General features: G+C 34.4%; 2 protein-coding genes across 2 annotated transcripts; one reads left to right on the forward strand and one right to left on the reverse strand.

The window, feature by feature from the left end:
- The first annotated feature begins 14,231 nt into the window (after positions 1-14,231).
- Positions 14,232-18,212, forward strand: LOC111919531 (uncharacterized). Its single transcript, XM_023915096.3, has 15 exons — positions 14,232-14,474; positions 15,557-15,651; positions 15,767-15,868; positions 15,949-15,984; positions 16,089-16,199; positions 16,292-16,375; positions 16,469-16,587; positions 16,651-16,752; positions 16,922-17,038; positions 17,131-17,196; positions 17,288-17,408; positions 17,507-17,596; positions 17,688-17,714; positions 17,792-17,818; positions 17,932-18,212. Exons 2-15 carry the CDS (start codon positions 15,592-15,594, stop codon positions 18,073-18,075), a joined length of 1,206 nt encoding a protein of 401 aa, XP_023770864.1. The 5' UTR covers positions 14,232-14,474; positions 15,557-15,591; the 3' UTR covers positions 18,076-18,212.
- Positions 18,213-20,231: 2,019 nt separating this feature from the next.
- Positions 20,232-20,866, reverse strand: LOC111919684 (putative ripening-related protein 1). Its single transcript, XM_052770927.1, has 2 exons — positions 20,716-20,866; positions 20,232-20,626 (listed from the first exon to the last, which is right to left on the reverse strand). The coding sequence occupies exons 1-2, from the start codon at positions 20,864-20,866 to the stop codon at positions 20,232-20,234; spliced, it is 546 nt and encodes a 181-aa protein (XP_052626887.1).
- Positions 20,867-21,425: the final 559 nt, after the last annotated feature.

Below are 21,425 nucleotides of genomic sequence, written 5' to 3' on the forward strand. Positions count from 1 at the left end.
GAACATCCAACATGAAACAATTGCCCTTCAAAAGTGAAAATCATGAGTTTGGTTGTTATGAAATGGAATGGAATTGAATTCCAGTTCCAGCCAAATCTGATGGAATTTGGGAATGAAGCGCCCCTTTGATTGATAAGAAAATCAGGCTCATCATCTACTGCTAGTTTTCTTATTTATGCAATAGAGTGGAGTTCTTTGCCATTTATAAGTTAAACAAATTCAAGATTTGTAATAAAATGATTTTTAATCTTCAAAAAACAAAAGCATTTGAAAACACCATTAGATCATAAATAAAGAAAAAAGTTCTCCAACATGAATAAAAAAATGATAACCTCAACGACATGTTGCAAATCACTATTAGGCTCTATTTTTGGAATTCCCTAGAAAGTTACATAATATCATAAGAAAAATACATCTAATGAATATAAAATGTCTGTAAGCATATCATGATTGTTACTGACTTACATCAACTACCCAATCAGGTAGCACAATTCCTGCAGGTATTATATGTTTTTTTTTTATATGGGATAAGGCTTTCCCTAATACAATAAAGCCAACCATCACTTGCTGCACCCATACTTGTTCCAATGCACATCGACGCTACAACAAACCTACAGTCCCTCCCACGTTTCTTCATTTCATGCAACAGAGTCGCAACGCATCGTGCTCCTAAAAATAGTAATTATATGCATCTCATCACACACCATTAACTTTTTTTTGGGATTATAATTACATCAATGACACTAAAGAGTAAGTGTATTTGTTGTGGTTACCTGTTGCACCCAAAGGATGTCCAATGGCCATTGCTTATCCAGGAAGAAATAAAGTAGAATGCTATAACAAATGAATCAATGAAAGTGGATTGTTATATCTTGCATTTAAACCAAAAAGGAAATGGAAATATACCTGGAAATGAATTAAATGAACTGCTAGACAAAGTGGAGGCCATGAATCATGGACTTGATACAAACCCATAAAATGTCATTGATGGGTGATCTTGACAAAAATGTAATGGCTAAATTCCAAAAATGGTACCATACTTTTGTTAAATTGAAAATACGACACAATAAAAACCAATAAACAAATATACACGATGTTATTTTTAGCATTTAACCCAACTTGTAATGCTAATAATTTTTGCATTTAACACAGAAAATTAGTGTTGTACTTTTTTTTGTATTTAACCCCCCGATCATAATGGGAGCTGATTTATCCACTGAATAATTTTATTCTTCCACAGAAAAGATTGTGTATTTACAATTATACCCTTAATTTTAATTTATAAGTATTTAAAATACGGAAAAAAGAAAACCACAAGTTTGGAAACCCCAAAAACGACGCACGATGAAGAAACCCTTCTTCCTCCTGTGATGATCCTACATCTTCAACCGCCTGCTAATAACTCCAAATTTGGTATTTGATTTTTCTTATTCAGCGCACTTTCAAATAACTTTACGGAAATATTCAAGTGCAACAATCATCTTGAATAAAAGTGAATCAAGTTATGTGGTTTCTAATTCAAAACCTATGCTTAACGAATCCAAACCAAAAATTCTAATAACCATATAATCAAATTGTTGGTGTGCAAGGATAATATCACTATATAGTTTCAACACGTACTTTTTTTCATGCCTTCTAGAACTAACAACAAGAAATCCATACAAAAAGTTGCAAAATAAATTATAGAAATTGAAGAAGAAAATCTAAATAGTACATTGTATAGTGGAAGAAAACTATAAAAATCTCGTACATGTGGAATTGAGGACAAAAACACCAACAATAAAATCTATAAACTGGAAGATCGATAATTGCAATGCTTATTGCTTAGAGCCTAAATCCCAATGTTGGAAGATCGAGAAATTAGAAGATCGATGTTGGAGTTTTGGGCTCGATTGTTGATGACTATGGAGAGCCTGATGATAAATTGAAAATTAAAAAGTTTTTTTTTGGCTCGATTGCTGATCAACGATGGAGGTGTTGCAGAAATTGGAATATTTGGAGAAGATGGTTTCAATGGTTAAGAGGTGTCGATTTGTAATTTAAGAGGTTATGACCAGGTGGTGCATACTTGGAAACAAGATGTTTCTCTCTCTTTTCTGTTTGTTAGAAATTAAAACTGAGGGTATAAATGTCCGTACATAATATTTCATGTAGATGAATAAAAAAGCTTAAGTGGATAAATCACTTCCCGGTCATAATGGTCAGATTTAACCTATATCTTATTAGTAAAAACTGAAGTAAGAAATTACCATTGTAAAAATTACCCATGGATCAAATCTTCCCAAAATGGTTACACTCAAGGATTATCGCTACTACCCGCAGATGTTCAGTCCATTATTTTGTTAAAATCTAAAAGGGTAGAGTAAATTTATAGATATGGGTAACTAACCTATATCCATCTTTAACATTTTTCATTCCCTCTTCCTAATAAAAGAAAAAAATTAAAATCATTTTTAACCGAAAAATGATAAGAAAAATAAAATATCGTGTACCTTTAACAATTGCCTTTGTAGATCTTTCTTGGATTATGTTTGTGAAAATACTCTCTAAAAGGAAAAACATGTAGGGTTGTAGCAATAATAGAGTGCATGCTTGAGATGGACCATAAATCACCAAAGATTGGTTAACTGAAAAAACTTCATCAGTTGTCAAATGAACCCAACATCAGAACACTTTCTTTCATTTTCAGAATCCCAAATCTCATGATACCCAAAAGGCCAAAACTTCTTCTTGTTACAACAACAAAAGTCAAATACATGACAAAAGGAAATGTGTGGTGGATGTGTGTAAGAAATTTCATGAATAAAAGGTAAAAAAGAGACAACAAACTTGGTTTACTATAATTTATAACGGAAAATTCCTAACATACATTCACATACATATCAAACATACAAATGTCTTTTACTATATATTTTCCATAAATATACACTATAAGATTTATTAAATCAACCACACAAAGGACGTTTGACATGTATTGTTTTTATAATAAGAGAATACAACAAATACTCCTATATCTATGGAATAGGATAAATACAAGATTATTGTAAACAACTAAATGCATAATTATCTATTATCTAATACCCCCCCCCTCAAGCGAACAGGTGGTGGAACAAGACAAAGCATGGCTCAAAATCTCTCAAAAAGAGGACGTGGAAGACTCTTGGTAAAGATGTCGGCAACCTGGAGATTGGTGGAGACATACTTGGTGTGAAGTTTACTAGAAGCAACAAGTTCTCTAACAAAGTGGTAGTCTAAATCAATGTGTTTTGCACGCTTATGAGAGACCGGATTTTGAGTCAGAAAAAAGTGCACTTTTATTGTGTCACAATAAAGTGGGAATGCCCGGAGGTAGGGCATGAAGCTCACACAAAAGATGTGTAATCCATACGATTTCTGCAGCAGCGTTGGCAATAGCTCTATACTCAGACTCACAACTAGACCTGGAGACAGTTGGTTGCTTCTTAGCACTCCATGAGATCAAGTTTCCACCAAGAAAAATAGAATAACCATAAGTAGATCGTCTTGTTTCAATGTATCAAGCCCAATCAGCATCTGAGTAGCCCAAGATGTGATTGGAATGGGGACGTTTAAATGTGAGCCTAAAGGAAAGTGTGCCTTTGACATAGCATAAGATACGCTTGACTAACTGAAAATGATTGTTAGTAGGAGCATGTAGATATTGACTTGTATGGTTGACTGCATATGAAAGATCGGGTCTAGTGATGGTCAAATATTGAAGAACACCCACCAAAGATCGATAGAGAGTCGGATCGGAGAAAGGCACACCTTGAGATTGAAAAATCTCATGCGTAGGCAATTGAGTAGAAACAGGTTTGGAGTCAAGTAAGTTAGCCCTTGTGAGGATATCTTTGGCATATTTATCTTGACTAAGAAAGAGCCCACCTGAAGTATACAAAACTTCTAAGCCCAAAAAATAATTTAGATCACCCAAATCTTAATAGCAAATGCCTGATGAAGAAGAGCAATACAGGAGGAGATGATTAATTCATTGTTGCCTGTGAGAATCAAGTCATCAACATAAACTAGCAAGTAGAAAATACACGAATCACGAGCAAAAATAAACAAGGACGTATCTGCTCGGCTACAGACAAATCCATTTGATAGTAGAAAGGAGCTTAGACGATGAAACCAAGCCCATAGAGCTTGTTTTAGGCCATAAAGAGCTTTGGATAATTTGCAAACATGATTTGGGAATTTAGGATCTACAAACCCAGGTGGTTGCTCCATATAAACAGTCTCAGTTAATCGTCCATGTAAAAAGGCATTTTTAACGTCTAATTGGTGTAAATGCCATTAATGTAGGATGGAAAGAGAGAGAACAATACGCACAGTTGAGGCTTTGACAACGGGGCTGAAGGTATGAGAGTAGTCTATTCCAGGAACTTGAGTAAAACCTTGTGCAACTAGACGTGCTTTAAATCGTTCAATAGTACCATCAGCTTTGTATTTTGTGCGATATACCCATTTAGAACCAACAACATTTGCATTGGGAGGTCTCGGGACTAAACACCAAGTATTATATTGTTTTAAAGCATCCATCTCATTAGTCATTGCAAGCATCCAGTGAGGATTTTTGGCAGTTGTTTTAAAGCCTCTAGGTACATGATCAACTAACAAGGAGGCATGAAGACTGTGCATAGCAAGAGTAGCGAAATCTGGCAGATGACGAGTTTTGAAAATACTTGATTTGGAGCATGTTGTCATGGGATGCGATGAACCTAGTTTAGGTAGTGAAGGATCATTCTCTTCAACAACAGATGGTAATCATCATGAAGTGATGAAGCCGAAGATGGACCTGGTTCGGGTGTAGAGCTGGGCATGGATGATAAATCAGGTTGGCAGAGGCCACATAGAGTAGTGGGCTGAACTGTTGTGACAGTAGGAGAAGGGCCAACAATAGTAATTGTGTTCGATGAAGATGAGGGCCCATCAGGAGGCGATGATGCAGTGACGATACCATCTTCAAGAAAAGTATGAACATCAAGCTTTGTTAAATCTTGATGAGTTATTTGGCTTGCAAAAGGGAAAGAAGTTTCATCAAATCGAGCATGCCTCACTATGTAAATGCGAGAAGTTATCGGGTCGAGACATTTATACCCTTTGTATTGAGTATGATAACCAATAAAAATACATGGTATGACTCTTGGTGCAAGTTTGTGAGCTGAATAATCCTGAAGATACGGATACACTTGATAACCAAAAGTTCGAAGATTACCATAATTAGGAGGTCTTGAGTAAAGTAGCTCAAAAGGTGAGCAATGGTCGAGAACTTTGGTAGGAAAACGATTTATAATGAATGTTGTAGAACTAAAGGCATCCACCCAGAACGATGCAGGTACATGATAATGAAATAACATTGCAAGACCTGTTTCCACAATATGCCTATTTTTGCGTTCAACTCTCCCATTTTGTTGGGGTGTATGTGGACAAGAGTGGCGGTGACAAGTGCCATTATCCTCAAAGATTTGACAAACCGTGTGGTTAAAAAACTCTATACCTCCATCACTTTGAAAGGCTTTAATCTTTCGAGAAAACTATGTTTGAACTAGCTTGATAAAGGCAACAAGAACTGGGTAAAAGCCAGATTTGGTCTTTAAAGGATATAACCATGTAAAATGTGAGTAGTCATCAACAAAAACAACATAGTAAAGATAGCCACTAGAAATAATAGGAGTAGGGTCCCACAAATCACAATGAATTAAATCTAATGGATGTAAAGATCGTTTAGGATTAATCTCAAAAGATAATCGTTGTCCCTTATAGAGTTGACAAGGTTTACAAATAACTGCTTTTGGAAGCAAAGAAGTAACATATAAAAGACCCAACTTATGTAAACTAGAAATAACTTCAAAAGAAATATGTCCTAAACAAGCATGCTAAAGCTCAAAAGAGGCTTTCCTTGAAGATCCAACAGTTGCAGTCAAAGCTGTGGGTTCATTCTTGAGTACGTATAATCCATCTTCACACAGACCTCGTGCTATCACTTGTTTGCTTACCCTGTCCTGAATAGTAAAAAATGGTTGAGAAAATAAGACATCCACCGGTTGATCCTTTGTAAGTTGGCTAATAGTGAGATTTTTTGTTAAATGTGGAATGACCAAAACATCACGTAGTAACAGTTTATTAGGGAGAATGGATTGACCAATATGAGAAACAGGAAGCTTATGACCATTACCAAAGGTGACATGCATATTACCTGTATTTGGAGTTGTGTGAGACACGTTATTTGGTGTGGAAGTCATGTGAGAAGTAGCACTAGAATCAACATACCAGTCTGGATTTCCTTGAGTGACATGACACTGAGAGTGAAAAGACTGAGCCAGATTTGCATCAGAAGGCAAAGCATTTGAAGCATAGGTGTGTAAATTAGGACATACAGAGGCATAATGTCCATTTGTTCGGCATAGCTGACAGTGAGGAGGACGACAACGACCACACCCTCTGCCACCATTAAAGCTTCCACGACCACCACCACATGTGAAGTTGTGATTTCGACCACCTCTAGAAGTGGTGTTACTGGCCCGAGTTTGTTGATAGAAAAAAATGCATGTGGTGGGGACGAACCATGAAGGGATTGTAAGAACAATTCATGACTTTCAGCATGAGAGAGAAGATCTTGAAAAGAGGGAGATGGCTTGGAAGTACGAATAGCAGTAGAGAAAGTTTCATAGGAGGCGCCCAATCCACAAAGAAACCAATGGATTTTATCCATATCTTCAACAGGTTGACCGATTGCAGCTAGCTTGTCACAAATATTCTTAAACTTTTTTCCATACTCTGAAACAGAAGAAGTACCCTTAGAAAGCTGTTGTAGTGAGTCTCGCAAAGAGTGCATCTGTTCCACAGAAGAGTTGCTGTAGGCAGATTCGAGAAAGTTCCAAATAGAGTGAGCTGTGGTAAGGCCAAGAATTTCAGCAACAACCTCCTCTGTGAGAGAGGAGTTAAGAAGGATGACAACTCATTGATCAAGTTCGTTCCAAGTAACAAAGCCAGGGTTCGTAGCTTGTTTGCCTTCAACAGTGATGGTTTCTGAGGGAGAAGGAGTAACATCAATGTGGCTGGTTAGCTTCTGATAAGAAAGAAGAGGTAACATTTGGTTCTTCCAAAGAAGGTAGTTGGTAGAGGAAATTTTAATGGGTATCATGTGGAGGAGGGTATTCATGGAAAAAGATCCATCATCAGAAGTGGACGGAGCCATGAGAAGGAGCCAAGATCGGATTAGGGTTTAGAAAAGAAAAGGGAGTGAAGAAGAGGAGAAGGCTGATACCATATAAGATTTATTAAATCAACCACACAAAGGACGTGTGACATGTATTGTTTTTATAATAAGAGAATACAACAAATACTCCTATATCTATGGAATAGGATAAATATAAGATTATTGTAAACAACTAAATACATAATTATCTATTATCTAATATCAAAATAAAAAAAATCACGTATCTCAATACCAAATTCCAAAACTTCATATCAAATTTCAAACCCGCATTTGTTATTTCTCTAGAAACTGACAATTAGCCTTTGTTTAAAAAACATCACTTGTCGATTACCAATGTTATGTTTTTTTTCTCAACTTAAATCTCCCCATACCGTAACAAATTTATGTATTATTCCATGAATCTTTAAGTATGCAATATGGTTCCGCATTGAACAACATAAACAAAAGTTAATTGGGAATCCTAAATCGAATTAGGAAAAGCTTAACCTTTTTCATACCAGATTAACCACAAAGAGAGAATATGAAAAAAGAAATAGAGAAGAGTTATGGAAGTCGACAAGAACCTGATGACCGGAGGCAAAGAAGACCACGACCCTGATTATGCTTTACCATGAAAATCTCATCACACTTATACCTGCAAGCGAAGTTAAAACCCAAATCCGAAAAAAGAGAAATTCGATGATGGGTGAGAGATGCGTTTAGGGTTCTTTGAGTACGGAGATGGTAGAGAGGAAGGGACATGATGGATCAAAGTTGTAGGGGATTAAAATAGGGTTAATTCGAAGGTTGAGGGAGCTCATAATCAGATGAAGCCAACCTAACCTCCAGACGCCGCTGAGGTGCTCAGAGGATTTCAAAATTCGAGCAGGTGTTGGAACGAAATGTGGTCTTTCGAAACCGATTACTTGGATAATATCGACGGTGAATTTTCATCATCGGACATCCATGTAGATCGTAGAAATAAGAGATACTGATCAAAAAGAAGCGGTGAGAAGCAACAACTGAGTTCGTTTTTGTCATCAGACATCCATGGAGATCGGAGAAATAAGAGAGAAAGATCGAAAAGAAGCGGTGAGAAGCAACAATTGAGTTTGTTGTCGTCGATTTGGGATTTAGAAGATGAATCTGAGAGAGAATGATCTGAAATTGAATTGAATCGGATGAGAAACAGTGGAGAAAAGTACAACTTTTGATCGAGGGTTCTAGAGATTTTTGAGTCGGTGATGGAAGATGATTGGAAAAGAATCCCCACCAAAAAGTTAACAGAACCAGAAAAGGAACATGTAGATGGGAAATACATAGTTGATGACACATGTATTCCACTATAGAAATTAAATACGGATAAATAACAAAAAAAATACAGGAAAGAAATCAAAAACCAAAAAATTAAAACAACCAATCACATGCAACTACTATTTACGAAGGCACCTCATAATTAAAAGTTATATAAATGACTAAATGGTTCTTAACTTTGGTAATAAAAGGACTAAATGATTGTTGACTTTGCATTTAATCCATATTTGTTGACGTCTCTTTTTATTTTTGTATTTTTGTAGTAAATGACTAAATGCATTTTCTTGATTGTAGTTGATAATTTTTAGAAAAATAGTAAAACAACCAATTTTCTAAGCAGTGTAGTTTTTGTTGCTTATATTTCATGGCAATGAATTTTACTTTTCTTTTAAATAAATTTACTTTTTCTAACTTTTTTGGTCAACCAAAATTAACCGATAACCACACCTGAATTAACCAACTTAACCATTAACCAAAACCGATTTTAACCACCTACAAATGGTTAACAAAATGTATTAACCAAATAATTTGGTTATGGTTCGGTTTTGGCTATTAACCGCCCCATACTGATAGGCTGTAGTGATCGGTTAGATTTGTATTCTTATATCAAGTATGCTGATAGGCTGTGGTGATCTGTTAGATATGTATTCTGGTATCGAGTATGCTAATATGCTGTAGTGATCTGTTAAATCTGTATTTTGGTATTGAGTATATTGTTATGTTGTAGTGATCTGTTAGATTGGTATCCTGGTATGTAGGATATTGCTATGATATGGTGAACTGTTGGATCTGTAGTTACTGGTTATCATCTGATGGAGTGCCCTAGGGACTGTCTATGGTTACGTAGGATAGCCTGAGAACTCTTGGTCTAGGATCTCTTGCTTGTTCCTTGTTTGGTTGTGGCTCTAGAGTAGGATCATTTGTTCGGGTGGCTACCTCACCTCTGGATACTTGGTTACACATTTCATGGAGGTTAGTTGCTAGTGGGACTGTATGCTGTGAGAGGACTAGTAGGCAGGAGTGAGTTGTATGATTGTTGTTTGCCTATTTTATGTGCCTGCTTGATCTTTGTTTGTATATATGTCGACATATGATGGTGGTGGGTTGAGGCGATCCTGCTTTGTGTTGTAGGCCAAGATACCCTATGCGGGCCGGCTGTAAGCCGAAGGCACAGAGGCCCGGGAGGAGTAGTTGGGTTGAGGCGGTGGGCCAACAAACCCTGGTATTCCGGACCGGTTAAACTGAAGGCCCGCGAGGCAGTCCAATCAGGCCAAAGGCCGAAGAGCGACAATTAGGCATGCTTGTATGTTTGTCGTATGGGGTATTTTGGGGGAAACTCACTAAGCTTTATAATTACCCAGTTGTTTATGGTTTCAGGTATTATCGGTGATTGCAGGAAGACGAATGCGGGATTGTACACACTCATCAGCAATTGAAAATTCCGTGTTTTCTATGATACTCTGACTTTTAATAAATGTAGTTTGGAATAAATTGTTTTCTTAAATAATGGATTCATAAATTGGAAAGTTTTACCTTAATAAAAAAGAAAAAATTTGGTTGTGAAATTGGGACGTTTCATACACCCTTAGTCCACCATCCGAAACTAAGAGTTGACAAAAAGTCAACTCAAGTCAAAAGTCAATAGTCATAGACAAAGTCAATTTCAGTTGACCTCCACGTCGTGGCCATCCTTGACCATATTGTGGTCAACAGGTCTAAACCCAGTTCGGAACCAACTTAAATAAGTCAAAATGCCATCAAAAACCCTCCATGTCATGACCTTCCTTTGGCCACGCTGTGGGCATAAAAACGATGGAACAATCGTCTGATCCCTAGTCCCCACACTGTGGCGGTCTAGTGCCACACCATGGGGACCAGTCTGAATGACTTATTCGAGTTAAGTTGCTTTTAACTCATTTTTCAAGGGCTCAAAAGCCCATATCTACTCATTCCTAACGTCTTGATGGATAAAGTTTCCAACTTTATCCATTAAGACATTCTATTAATACAAGATCTCTAAACCTAGGTTCTAAAGGTCATCAAGAAGTACAACTCAACCATTAAGTCTTTAATCACAAAAGACATAAGCCTAAACTTTCTAGAAGGGCTTTCCTTTACCCTAAGAGCCATAAAGTTGGTTGCTTTATAGACATGCATGTCCAACGCATGTCTCCTCCATTTTAGGTCTAAAAGAGTGATAAAAAGGCTTCAAACTCATGTATAGGATAACATTCACCATGGAACATCCGATCTACAACATATGATCTCAAAAGGACCTCTAGGATCCATAAGTTTCCAACTTTATGCAATCCTTCCACTCCAACTAGGTCACACAAGAAGAAAATGAGACAAAACTTTAGATCTATCATCATAGAAACATAAAGCAAGGAGCTTGGATACTTATAAAGGTCCAGATATGCTCAAAGAGATCTTCACTCCACCCAAAAAGCACCACAATCCTTTCCAATGTCTCTTCTTCCTTCAAAAACAACCAAAATCACCAAAATAGACTCACAACTCATAGAGAAATTAAGGTTAGGGTTTCTGCAGCTTGAGGGTGATGGAGGCTGATGATGAATAAACCCTAACCTCCCCATACCTTTAAATAGGGTGTAAAACTTGAAAATTAAGGTTTCATTAAAATCAGCTGTCACGTTGTGTCACATATGGCCACGTCGTGACGGGTCTTTAAATCCTAAGATTCTTGAAAATATTGCCACGTTGTGGTGAGGCTCCACCACGCCGTAGACACCCAAAAGGAAGACTTAAAAATATAATGAATTAGCTCATACTTGAAACATGTGTTCCAATATCACATGAAATTGAGCCAAAGTAAATCAAGATTGACGAATACTATTTAGAAATGTTTATTAGCTCGTTTAATGTTCATATGGTTGTTGTTTCAATTTCTCAAATAAATGAAATGATAAAGTATGGTTCCTTTTAATTTCGCTAGTTATGGATTGAATTTAAATATAATTTCAATTATTTAAAACTAATGAGAGAAAAAGAGAAAGAGAGAAAGATAGACTCCAACACGATACATAAGATTGTATCGCAATGATATAATATACTCTAACAATAACAACCTCTCCGGACCCCCTTCATCAAATGATTTCATTCTGTTAGTAAAAATATGTCTCTATTTAAAATGATAATAATTAAAATTCTATTAGTAACAATTTATCCGTACCCCCACTCATTTCCCATGCCCATGACCCGTATGTTGCTTTCCATGGAAGTGATGGAACTATGGGTGTACATAGACAAGAAAAATGTGAAATTGATTGCCTCATGATTTCATGTGCACCACAGTTTCAAGTCACATGATAAATGTGAATTCTACCCACCATCACAAAGCATTGTTAGATCTCCACGATTTGGGGGTTTAACACTTTTTGAGCATGAAATGAAATACGTAGACTCCTAATTTGTGATTGCTATATAAACGTGAAATATGATTTGGAGAGTATTAATCGCCACGAAAATGTTATTTGAAATCATAAAGTGAAGTTAATAACCTCTTTCAAGTCACATGATATAAGTGATAAGTTAGTCTTCTATCACATAAATGAGGAAAAAGTATTTTAAGAATTAATTTGACTTGTAAAACAAGTTTACCTACAGAAATTGAAGTATAATACAACTTTTGCAATATGACATATACGTCACCAAACATCATTCTTGCATTTAGGAATGCTTTTAATATGTTTATATTTTAACATTCGAATGTAAGAAACATATAATTATCCAAAAACATTTGGATGTAAGAAACATATAATTATCAAACTATAGTAACCAAATGGCCATTGATCTAACGATATCAGATATTTAAAAATATAATTTAAAAATAAGATTTAAAGGATGGATGTTTTAGTCGTTATAGAAAAAAGAAAAAATAACTATAGTATATTCATGTTTTAGGATTCTTGCAAAAAGTATATTAAAAAAAAGCTATTTAAAGGGCATGGTTTTTATTTACGTGAAGGGAGATGCAAAATATACTTTAAAATATTTGATCATATCTATACAGCCTTTAGGGGTTTATGAAGTCAAACTCGTCGACGAGTTTTTCAAGATTCCAAAATAAAAATAATTATACATCATAATCATCTTCGAAACCGATTTGTAGGTCCTTGGCCAATTTTTATCATGTGCATATAATACAACAAACAAGTTACAGTTAAAGATGTATCTATCTATCATCAATATATACAAGAATAACAAGATATTACATTGTTACAATAAGCACATATCTTATCGATATTTTATATCATATTTTGGACAATATAGCTTGTCTCATAGTCAACTAAACATTTTAACATCAAATATTTTATTTTAATTATTAAATAGCATATAATTGTTTTACTATTAAAGTATTAACCAATATATTATATATGATACTACAAGATTATACATGAGTTGATGAAATTTTGTAAAATAATTATTTTAGACATCATATAATAACAAGTAAAATATTGCCATCAACAAAGGACTTTAATTATAAATATAAGATCAGTAGATCCAACGGATTAATGTAATCTTATATTCTTATTATGATTAATAATTCGATAATCAAATCTAAGTATAGTCAAAATATTGTTATTTAAATCACTAATAAATAAAACGAATGTAATATAAATTAAGATTCAGTTACTTATATTGTGACGATGATACCCCTGAACTAATATATATTTTAATTTATATGATTTTACTTTAAATATAAGAGATTTCTATTATGTAGTATTAGTCAAACATGTGCAATTACTATTGCAATAATATCTGTTATTTAAGAGTAAATTACAAAATTCGTCCTTTTCTATTAGTTAAAATTCAAGGTTACCACAATAATTTTCTTTTACACTTTTAGTCCGGAATACTTAATTCTTATACCGTTATTAATTTAGGCATAACAAGGGTGGATTTTGTCATATGATATTGGAAAAGACGAATTAATGAAACTAAACATTACTGCTTACATTTTCACCTTCCACATGATTATGGGTGTGTTTGGCAAAAGTAGTTGTTAGCTGGAAGCGGGTAGCAGTTAGCTGGTAGCGGGTAGCTGGTAGCGTGTAGCTGGTACATGGTAGCGGGAAGCTGTAGCTTTTATTTGTTATATGAATGTTTGGCAAAAGTAGCTGGAAGCTTTTGAAATATATAAAATTACATAAAAGGATAATTGATTAAAAATAAAAAAAATATAAATATATTTTTAAGGGTAATTATGGAAATTGATTTCAAAAGCTCCGGAGCATTTTGTTAAAAGCTACATGAAGTAGCTTTTAGAATCGGAGCGTTTTGTTAAAACTAAAAGTTAAACGCTCGTACTGCCAAACGAAGCTTTTTGTTTAAACTAGAACGTTTTGTCAAAAACTAAAAGCTAGAAGCTCCAAAACGCTTCTAAAAGCTCCGTGCCAAACACGCCCTATTTTTGCAACACTAGCTATGGCTATTTTAAGCTGAGATTGAAAAAATGAATAATCTAAGGATTAAACTTGCAAATTGATTATAGAAGACGTTTTTGTGGTATCCTCGAAATGGTGAATTTAGATTTAAGTACGAGGTATTTAATGCAAAAAAAAGGAAAAAAAAAAAAGAAAAAAAAAAAAAAAAAAAAGAAACAAGGACCCAAATTTACAGTCTCTACCCTCATCGGTGAGGTACACGCATGCATATAAAATCTCATTGCCGTGAAACGTGGAAATCCCAAGTTACTACACTTTTCTCCTTCATTCTCTCTCTAAAACTCTCGCTTTCTCTCTCTAGAAATCCTGTGTGTATATTTATAGTCAGAAACAATACACGGAGCTAAATTCGCGTAATCTGACTCTCGCGGAAATACCGATTCCAATCGCCGGTGATTTGTTCTTCCCCGAGCTTTACTTCAGCTGCTAAGATTTTCAATTTCACTTTACTGATTTATCTGCAAATCTCGGAGGTCGGTGTTTCTTATGTTGTTTTTAAGTATTCAAGTCTCTGATTGGATTCCGTCAAAATATATGTAGCCAGAGATCTATCGATTCGTGTGAAAGGACAATATCTAGTGTGAACAGTAATTTTCGATTGAGATTTGTCATCCGAATTCCGGAATCGTTGATTAAATCACCTTCCTGAATGTGTGTATTTCGTTTTTGTTTGCTTAAATCGATTTCTAAGAGTTGATACCAGAAAAGATATCGAGAAAATACAGAGTTCGATTAGAACGAGATTTTCTTTGGCGTCTAGTTAAAGCTAGATATCTTATGCTGTTTTTTTTCCTTTCTATTTCAAATTCTTGATAGGTCGAGTGTTTTGTTTATAAACAATAAGTGTACAATTGTTTTTATGTGCGTGTGCCCCTCTCCTTCTCTCCTTCTCTCTCTCTCTCTTGGAGTCACATGCAGACAATTTGCATCTCGAAATTTTCACATATTGAGTAAGGTTTACGGCGTGCACGCAAATTGATCCAATTGTTGAATGCCTACTAAATTGATTCATCAATCTTCTCTCTTTCTCTCTCTAAATTCAAGAATTACTAGCTGCTATTGTTGTATTATTTGCCGTTAATATCTAAGTCTGACATTTGATGGTCAAACTCACGGTTTTCTATATCAAAAGAAACAGAAGAAGTTATTACATGGTTTATTTAATACACACAAATTGGTCGTATGTTCTTTATTGGTTTAGAATTTTCATAAAAACGTATCAAGTTTACCTAATACTGCACTATCAGGGTTGATTACTTTTCAAGAAGTTTCAAACTGTTAATATGTTGATTTGAATGTGATGTGCAACAGCAAACATATGATGTTTTATTGTCTTTAGCTTAATTGGCACATCCAGTAAGAGCTTATTGGGGCTCTGTCATAAATCCTGCCAAAGCTCAATATCTGACTTCCTTGAGAAACGTATACCATAATAAATGCATAACTGCTTTAACAGTCTAGCTGAAGATTCTGAATCACTGATAATTATCTGTGTGCTCATTTATTACAAAGGTGTGAAGTGTTGTTGATGTTTTCTTCAATTTAATGGCTGCAGTTTGGCATGAGAACATATAAGAACAGTATCTGTCTATGAGAGAATCCAAACCATGGAGGAATCTATTGAAGAAGAGACACATCCTTCTTGATTGGGTAAGCTTATTTAATTGAATTCAGTTTCATTCTGAGGCAAACTCTGTATATCTACATTGTTGACATTGCAAAAGGGATTCTAAATTCTCATCATACAGAGTTCTTAAATATGCAGGAACTTAGCAGATTCAAGATGAAATCATTCATGGGAGTTGTCTGTACAATAATGTTATACATTGTATATAGAACAACCAATTATCAGTATTTAGAGACAGAGGTAACATACTTCCAATGACTGTGTTGTTAATTGGACTAAAACTAATTAACTAATACTTTTTTATTTGTCTGTGTCATCAGCTGGACTCAAAATTATATCGGTTCTACACGTCAAAGGTGCAGCTCACAACAATCTGTTTAAAAATATGACCATGGTTTGTGTTTATTTGTCCTCTGATTTGTGTTAATATACTAATGTGGTTTTTGGTGTGTGTTTTTAGGAAACTGTGTCAGCTTCCACAAGCTTGAAGGGTTTACCTCGTGGTATTATTGAAGCTAAATCAGACCTGGAATTAAAACCTTTATGGTCAACAAGTAATTCAAAGTCAGAGGTTAGACAATTTTTAACTGTAATTATTTCCATAAACTAAGTACTATATTTCTATTTTGGGTAAACAAATATAAGTAAAATTTATGCTTGCAGGCTAATATTTCCACTACACATAACTTGCTGGCAATTCCAGTGGGTTTGAAACAGAAGCGTAATGTCAATACAATTGTTCAAAAGGTAGAATGATGAATCAAAAATTTTATATGATCCATCCATATGTGGATATTTAATTTGTGAATAATAGCAGCAGCCTGACATTGATAATTTCAGTTTCTTGAAGAAAATTTTACAATTGTGTTGTTCCATTATGATGGAATGTTGGATGGTTGGCAAGATCTTGAGTGGAGCAACAATGCCATACATGTTGTAGCTCAAAACCAAACAAAATGGTAAGGAGTCAAATTTATTTTTCTTATTAGGAGATTGTATATTAAATAGCAAAGTTATTTCAGGTGGTTTGCAAAACGATTTCTGCATCCAGCTGCAGTGTCTATTTATGATTATATATTTCTTTGGGATGAAGATCTTGGTGTGCAGCATTTTAATCCCCGAAGGTATAATAGGATGACATGGAAGTAGGATGCTTAAATCTAAATAAACAAATATATGAAACTACATTGCTGTTTCTTGCATTTAATCCCTACTTTAAAGATACTGATTTTTTTTTTTTGTTGAGAAAAATGGTAGTAAATTATTATATGACATGTTTTCTATATTTTTCAGATACTTGGATATTGTTAGAACAGAAGGATTCGAGATATCACAGCCAGCCTTAGATCCAAATTCAACTGGTATACATCATAGGATCACAGTACGAAAAAGAACAAGTAAATTTCATAGGTGAGAATATTTAATTTTTTCCACTTTATACTCGTAAAACTATTACGTGTTTAATTATTCTTAATACGCCCATAACTTGTTTAAATAAACAGAAGAGTGTACGACAGCAGAGGCAGTGTGAAATGTTCAGATGCCAGTAATGGCCCACCATGTTCCGGGTAAGTTGCAGAAAATACCAACATACTTTTACTTTTTATTTTTTTTATTCTTTTATTAATTATAACAAGACATGTGATATTTAAATTGCAGATTTGTGGAAGGAATGGCTCCGGTTTTCTCCAGGGCTGCATGGCATTGTGCTTGGCATCTTATTCAGAATGACCTTGTTCATGGATGGGGAATGGATATAAAACTCGGGTATTGTGCTCAGGTAAGTTTCAACTTTCAACCAATAAAACATGTTTTTTGTATTTGTTTATAATTTCATCATACTATAGATTTTGATGAATTTACTTACTATTCATTCAGGGGGACAGATCCAAGAAAGTGGGAATTGTTGACAGAGAATATGTTGTTCATCAGGGAATACAATCATTAGGCGGACCCTCTGCCAAAAAGGTTTCCTCTTAACTAATTCCATTTAATATTTCCCCTAATCATTTCACTTATTGATTAATTTAATTACATTGTGATTTATTTTTTCTTGTAGACTCCATATGATTCAGATTTAACAAAGGTACAAATCCCTAGTGGTTTCAATTTAACTCCACTTCAGTTATATTTATGTTTTCATTTTTTTTTCTTTTTCTTCAGAGACACACTGTTGATATGCGAGCTGAGGTAAGGCGATTTATCTTTTTGAAAATGCTTGGAAACTTTTATTAATATTTTTTAAGCGTAAATGTTTGTAGTATGAATTTAAGCACAGTAAACATATTACATATGGGATGCAGATTAGGAGGCAATCAACAATGGAGCTAAAAACGTTCAAACAGCGGTGGGAAAAAGCAGCAAAGGATGACACAAACTGGGTGGATCCATTCTTTAGAAGAAAACGAAGACGCAAACAAAGAACAATTGGAAGTACTGACTCGTGAGTTTTGACCATGAAATTTATTTAGTTTAGTTGAAAAATATAGTGACTGTTCATAAAGCTCTGTGTTTTTAATGTAATTTAGTTTCTCTTCAGGCCCATTTGACCTTATGTTTATATCAAATTTGTTTTTTTATTGCATTCGTCTCTTTACCTTTTTCTTTTTGTTATATTTCCACGGTTGTTTATTGTTTTACATGATACATGTGAATGTGATATGATAATGATATAAATTATCACTTTTCCCCAACTCAAAATCCAAATGTAACATGCTTTAACTTAGATAACATTTTGCGTATAATAGAACAATATAGTTAAGTTTTTTGCAAATAATAATGCTATCGACATTAATGATGAAATATTAACTTTTACACTAAGTTAGATTTATAAAATTGTAATTATTTTGAGTCATTTTATAAGATAAACGTTTATTATAATCACTAGAATACAATTTAGGGAGACCCACTCGTGGCTTCTGTTCCGAGTAAAAATCAAATAAGGTTCTCGTGCTAATTTAGTGAGAGCCACCACCGCCTCTGCCCTACTTGCGCCACCTCCGCCACCACCACCAAGAATCTAGAAGAAACATCAATAATGGAACAATGACACACACAATGAAGTTCAACTTTTGATAATCCGGGGTAAGAGATAAGAACATCAAGTATCAGTATGCTGTTCAAGCACGATACCATCACCTATTAAAAATATACTTCGTAATAATTATGATATAAAAAATGTAATAATTGTGATGTATCTTATAGTATGTGTGTCATATAGTTGTGAATGTGTGTCCAGTGTCCTAAGTCTATAAACGTGTTTGATATGGCTAGTAAAAATTAATATATATGTGTAATTGACTAGCAATAGTTTGTCGTGTTGTCTTTTGATGGTATCAATAATAGATGCATATATGTAACATGCTACATAAGGATTGTCAATCCTTAGAAATAAACAGAACGTAAATATATAAAAAAGATTTTATTCTCAACCATGTCTGTTGAAGTTTTAAACTTCTGAATAGCAGATAGTCTATCAAAAATATCATTCCATAAAAACACTTGCAAAAAAAAAAAAAAAAAAAAAAGAAGATAATCAGGTGCTCTCTTTTTTATCAGTCCTGAAAATTTATATATCATGACTGATGCTAAAATTCAGATTCAAAACAATATATATTATCATGTTTTAATATCGGCTACTACTTAGAAAGATAATATACAATTATCATTTTACGCCATCTCATATTATCTTATTTGTTAAAAGAACTTATATTATACTATTATTTTCTTTTAGCATACAATAAATTTTTTTGGAGAAAGTTTTACCATCACTATTATTTTTTATAGAAGATTTTAAAAAACAAATAATTTTTTTATTAAGACTAAAGACATGGGAAAAAAGTGTCCATATCTTATCCGTAAACATGAAAAAAGACTGAATACATTTACTTCTTCCAAAACAAACATCATCAAAATTTTGTCCTAGACACTTAACCGGGAAGTAAACGCAACTTTCTCACTACCTACTTATTAAGTTAACTAAAACTAAAACCTAATATATTTTAATAGATCTGCTATTATATGAAAAATGCTACTTCACTATATATAACTCTTGATGTTTATTATTAGAAGCTGTAATTTTGATCACTAACTTTTTTACTTCATTGTTTTGGGTATGCTTGATCTTTTGAAACAAAAAAAGTTGGCTAACAAGAAAAATAAGTTGAAGCCTTGAAGGATGTTCTAAAATAAAAGTTTAATGCATACAACCTTCGAAACTGTGTTATTTAAAAATCTAGATTATTATTATTATAATAATCTAGCTTTTGTATTTGTATATGATGCATTATTTATTTATTACTATAAAAAAACCGTGCAATGCAAAAATAAAGGCCCATTGAAAAATTGGTTTGACTAAAAAGCGCGCATCTTATATGATTTCGGACCACCTTCTGATTTTAGTGACAAGTAACTGGTCCAAGACAAAAAAAGTCTCGTAGATCCGTATGTTCACCTCTATTACAAATTACACCCTACAATTCGTATAGAATACAATACCCAATTTAGTTACATAAACACCTTTCCAAGATATTACAATATTCACACGAATGAAAAACACAAATATTGGTTTTTGACATTTTACAAGAAGCTAGAGATTCACATATCATTCTGTCCAAGTAATATCCAAATCTCCCCAGTTACTTTCGGATACCCCTAAGGCTTTCCAAACAGCTTTGGAAGCATCAACGATATTATTAGGGCAAGGTGGTTGATAGTCATGTATGGCATCACACCCCATTGTAGAATCACACTCATCCACAACCATTGCCTTCACACTCCTCCCGTTTCCATTAATGGTAATGTACTTGTGGCACCTGTCCCCTCCTTTATACCATTCAGTTGACAATGCCACAACGGGTGTGTCATCAGAGTGGTACTTTTTGTCACACTCTGATGGACCACAGCCATCGCCTCCTTTTTGGAAACTGTTTAATGTAAGTGTTGCTTTTGTCTCACTTGTCACCGGAGCCGAGCATGTGTATGTGGTGTAAAACTTACCTTGAACACAACAAACCAAGTCATTCTCACGGTTGCATTTTCCATGAGGTGGTTTTTTCCCCTTATACCACCGCTTGGTTTGCAAGTACTCTCAGCCTTCGATATCTCTAATGAAGTTGCTGCTGCCAGGAGAACCAAACCAATACTAAAAGAAAACAGAAGCTCTTCATTCTCTTCTTCAGTTTGTGAGTAACTTCTTACAATGGTACTGAATACTGTGGGATGAATAGCAAAGCACATGGATTGTGTTTGATATAGAATTTGGCTCAACAACAAGTAGGGATGAGATTTAGAACCGGAAAACCGGACCGGAACCGGAACCGAACCGGAATCGGACCCGTTAGAACCGGAATATATAGAACCGGGTCCGGTTCCGGGTTTAAAAATTGGCTTTATCCGGGTTCCGGGTAATCCGGGTTTGGGTCCATTGGGTCCGGGTAAACCGGGTCTAAAATCCGGAACCGGTTTTTGGAACCGGAATCACTTTTAGGGCCGGAACCACTTTTTGTGAAACGTTTACAAGATGCATATCTTATTCGTTTCAACTCCAATTGACATACGGTTTTTTCCAACATGTAGTTTAGAGTTTGTACATGATTCTAGACTATAAAATTTTCATTTTTAGTTTTATATTCATTGACTTATAGTCCTCAAAAGTTGAGATACCAAAGCTGAAAGTTTTTAGTTTTTTAGTTTTTTTGTATTCGCTGAAAGTTTTAAAGCATGCATATCTAATTCGTTTGAAGTCGGATTGACATGTGGTTTTTTTCAACTTCTAGTTTACAGTTTGTACATGAGT

Source organism: Lactuca sativa, chromosome 4, assembly GCF_002870075.4.
Source record: "Lactuca sativa cultivar Salinas chromosome 4, Lsat_Salinas_v11, whole genome shotgun sequence".
NCBI classification, from domain to species: Eukaryota; Viridiplantae; Streptophyta; class Magnoliopsida; order Asterales; family Asteraceae; genus Lactuca; species Lactuca sativa.

What these genes read in the sequence shown, in the direction of transcription:
- LOC111919531 (XM_023915096.3), top strand. Translation starts at nt 15,592, where the DNA reads ATGAGAGAATCCAAACCATGGAGGAATCTATTGAAGAAGAGACACATC. An exon ending in AGAACAAGTAAATTTCATAG is followed by an intron (nt 17,039 to 17,130) that starts GTGAGAATATTT and finishes TTAAATAAACAG; the next exon opens with AAGAGTGTACGACAGCAGAG. An exon ending in GCGGACCCTCTGCCAAAAAG is followed by an intron (nt 17,597 to 17,687) that starts GTTTCCTCTTAA and finishes TTTTTCTTGTAG; the next exon opens with ACTCCATATGATTCAGATTT.
- LOC111919684 (XM_052770927.1), bottom strand. Translation starts at nt 20,866, where the DNA reads ATGTGCTTTGCTATTCATCCCACAGTATTCAGTACCATTGTAAGAAGT. An exon ending in AGAGATATCGAAGGCTGAGA is followed by an intron (nt 20,627 to 20,715) that starts GTACTTGCAAAC and finishes GTTGTGTTCAAG; the next exon opens with GTAAGTTTTACACCACATAC.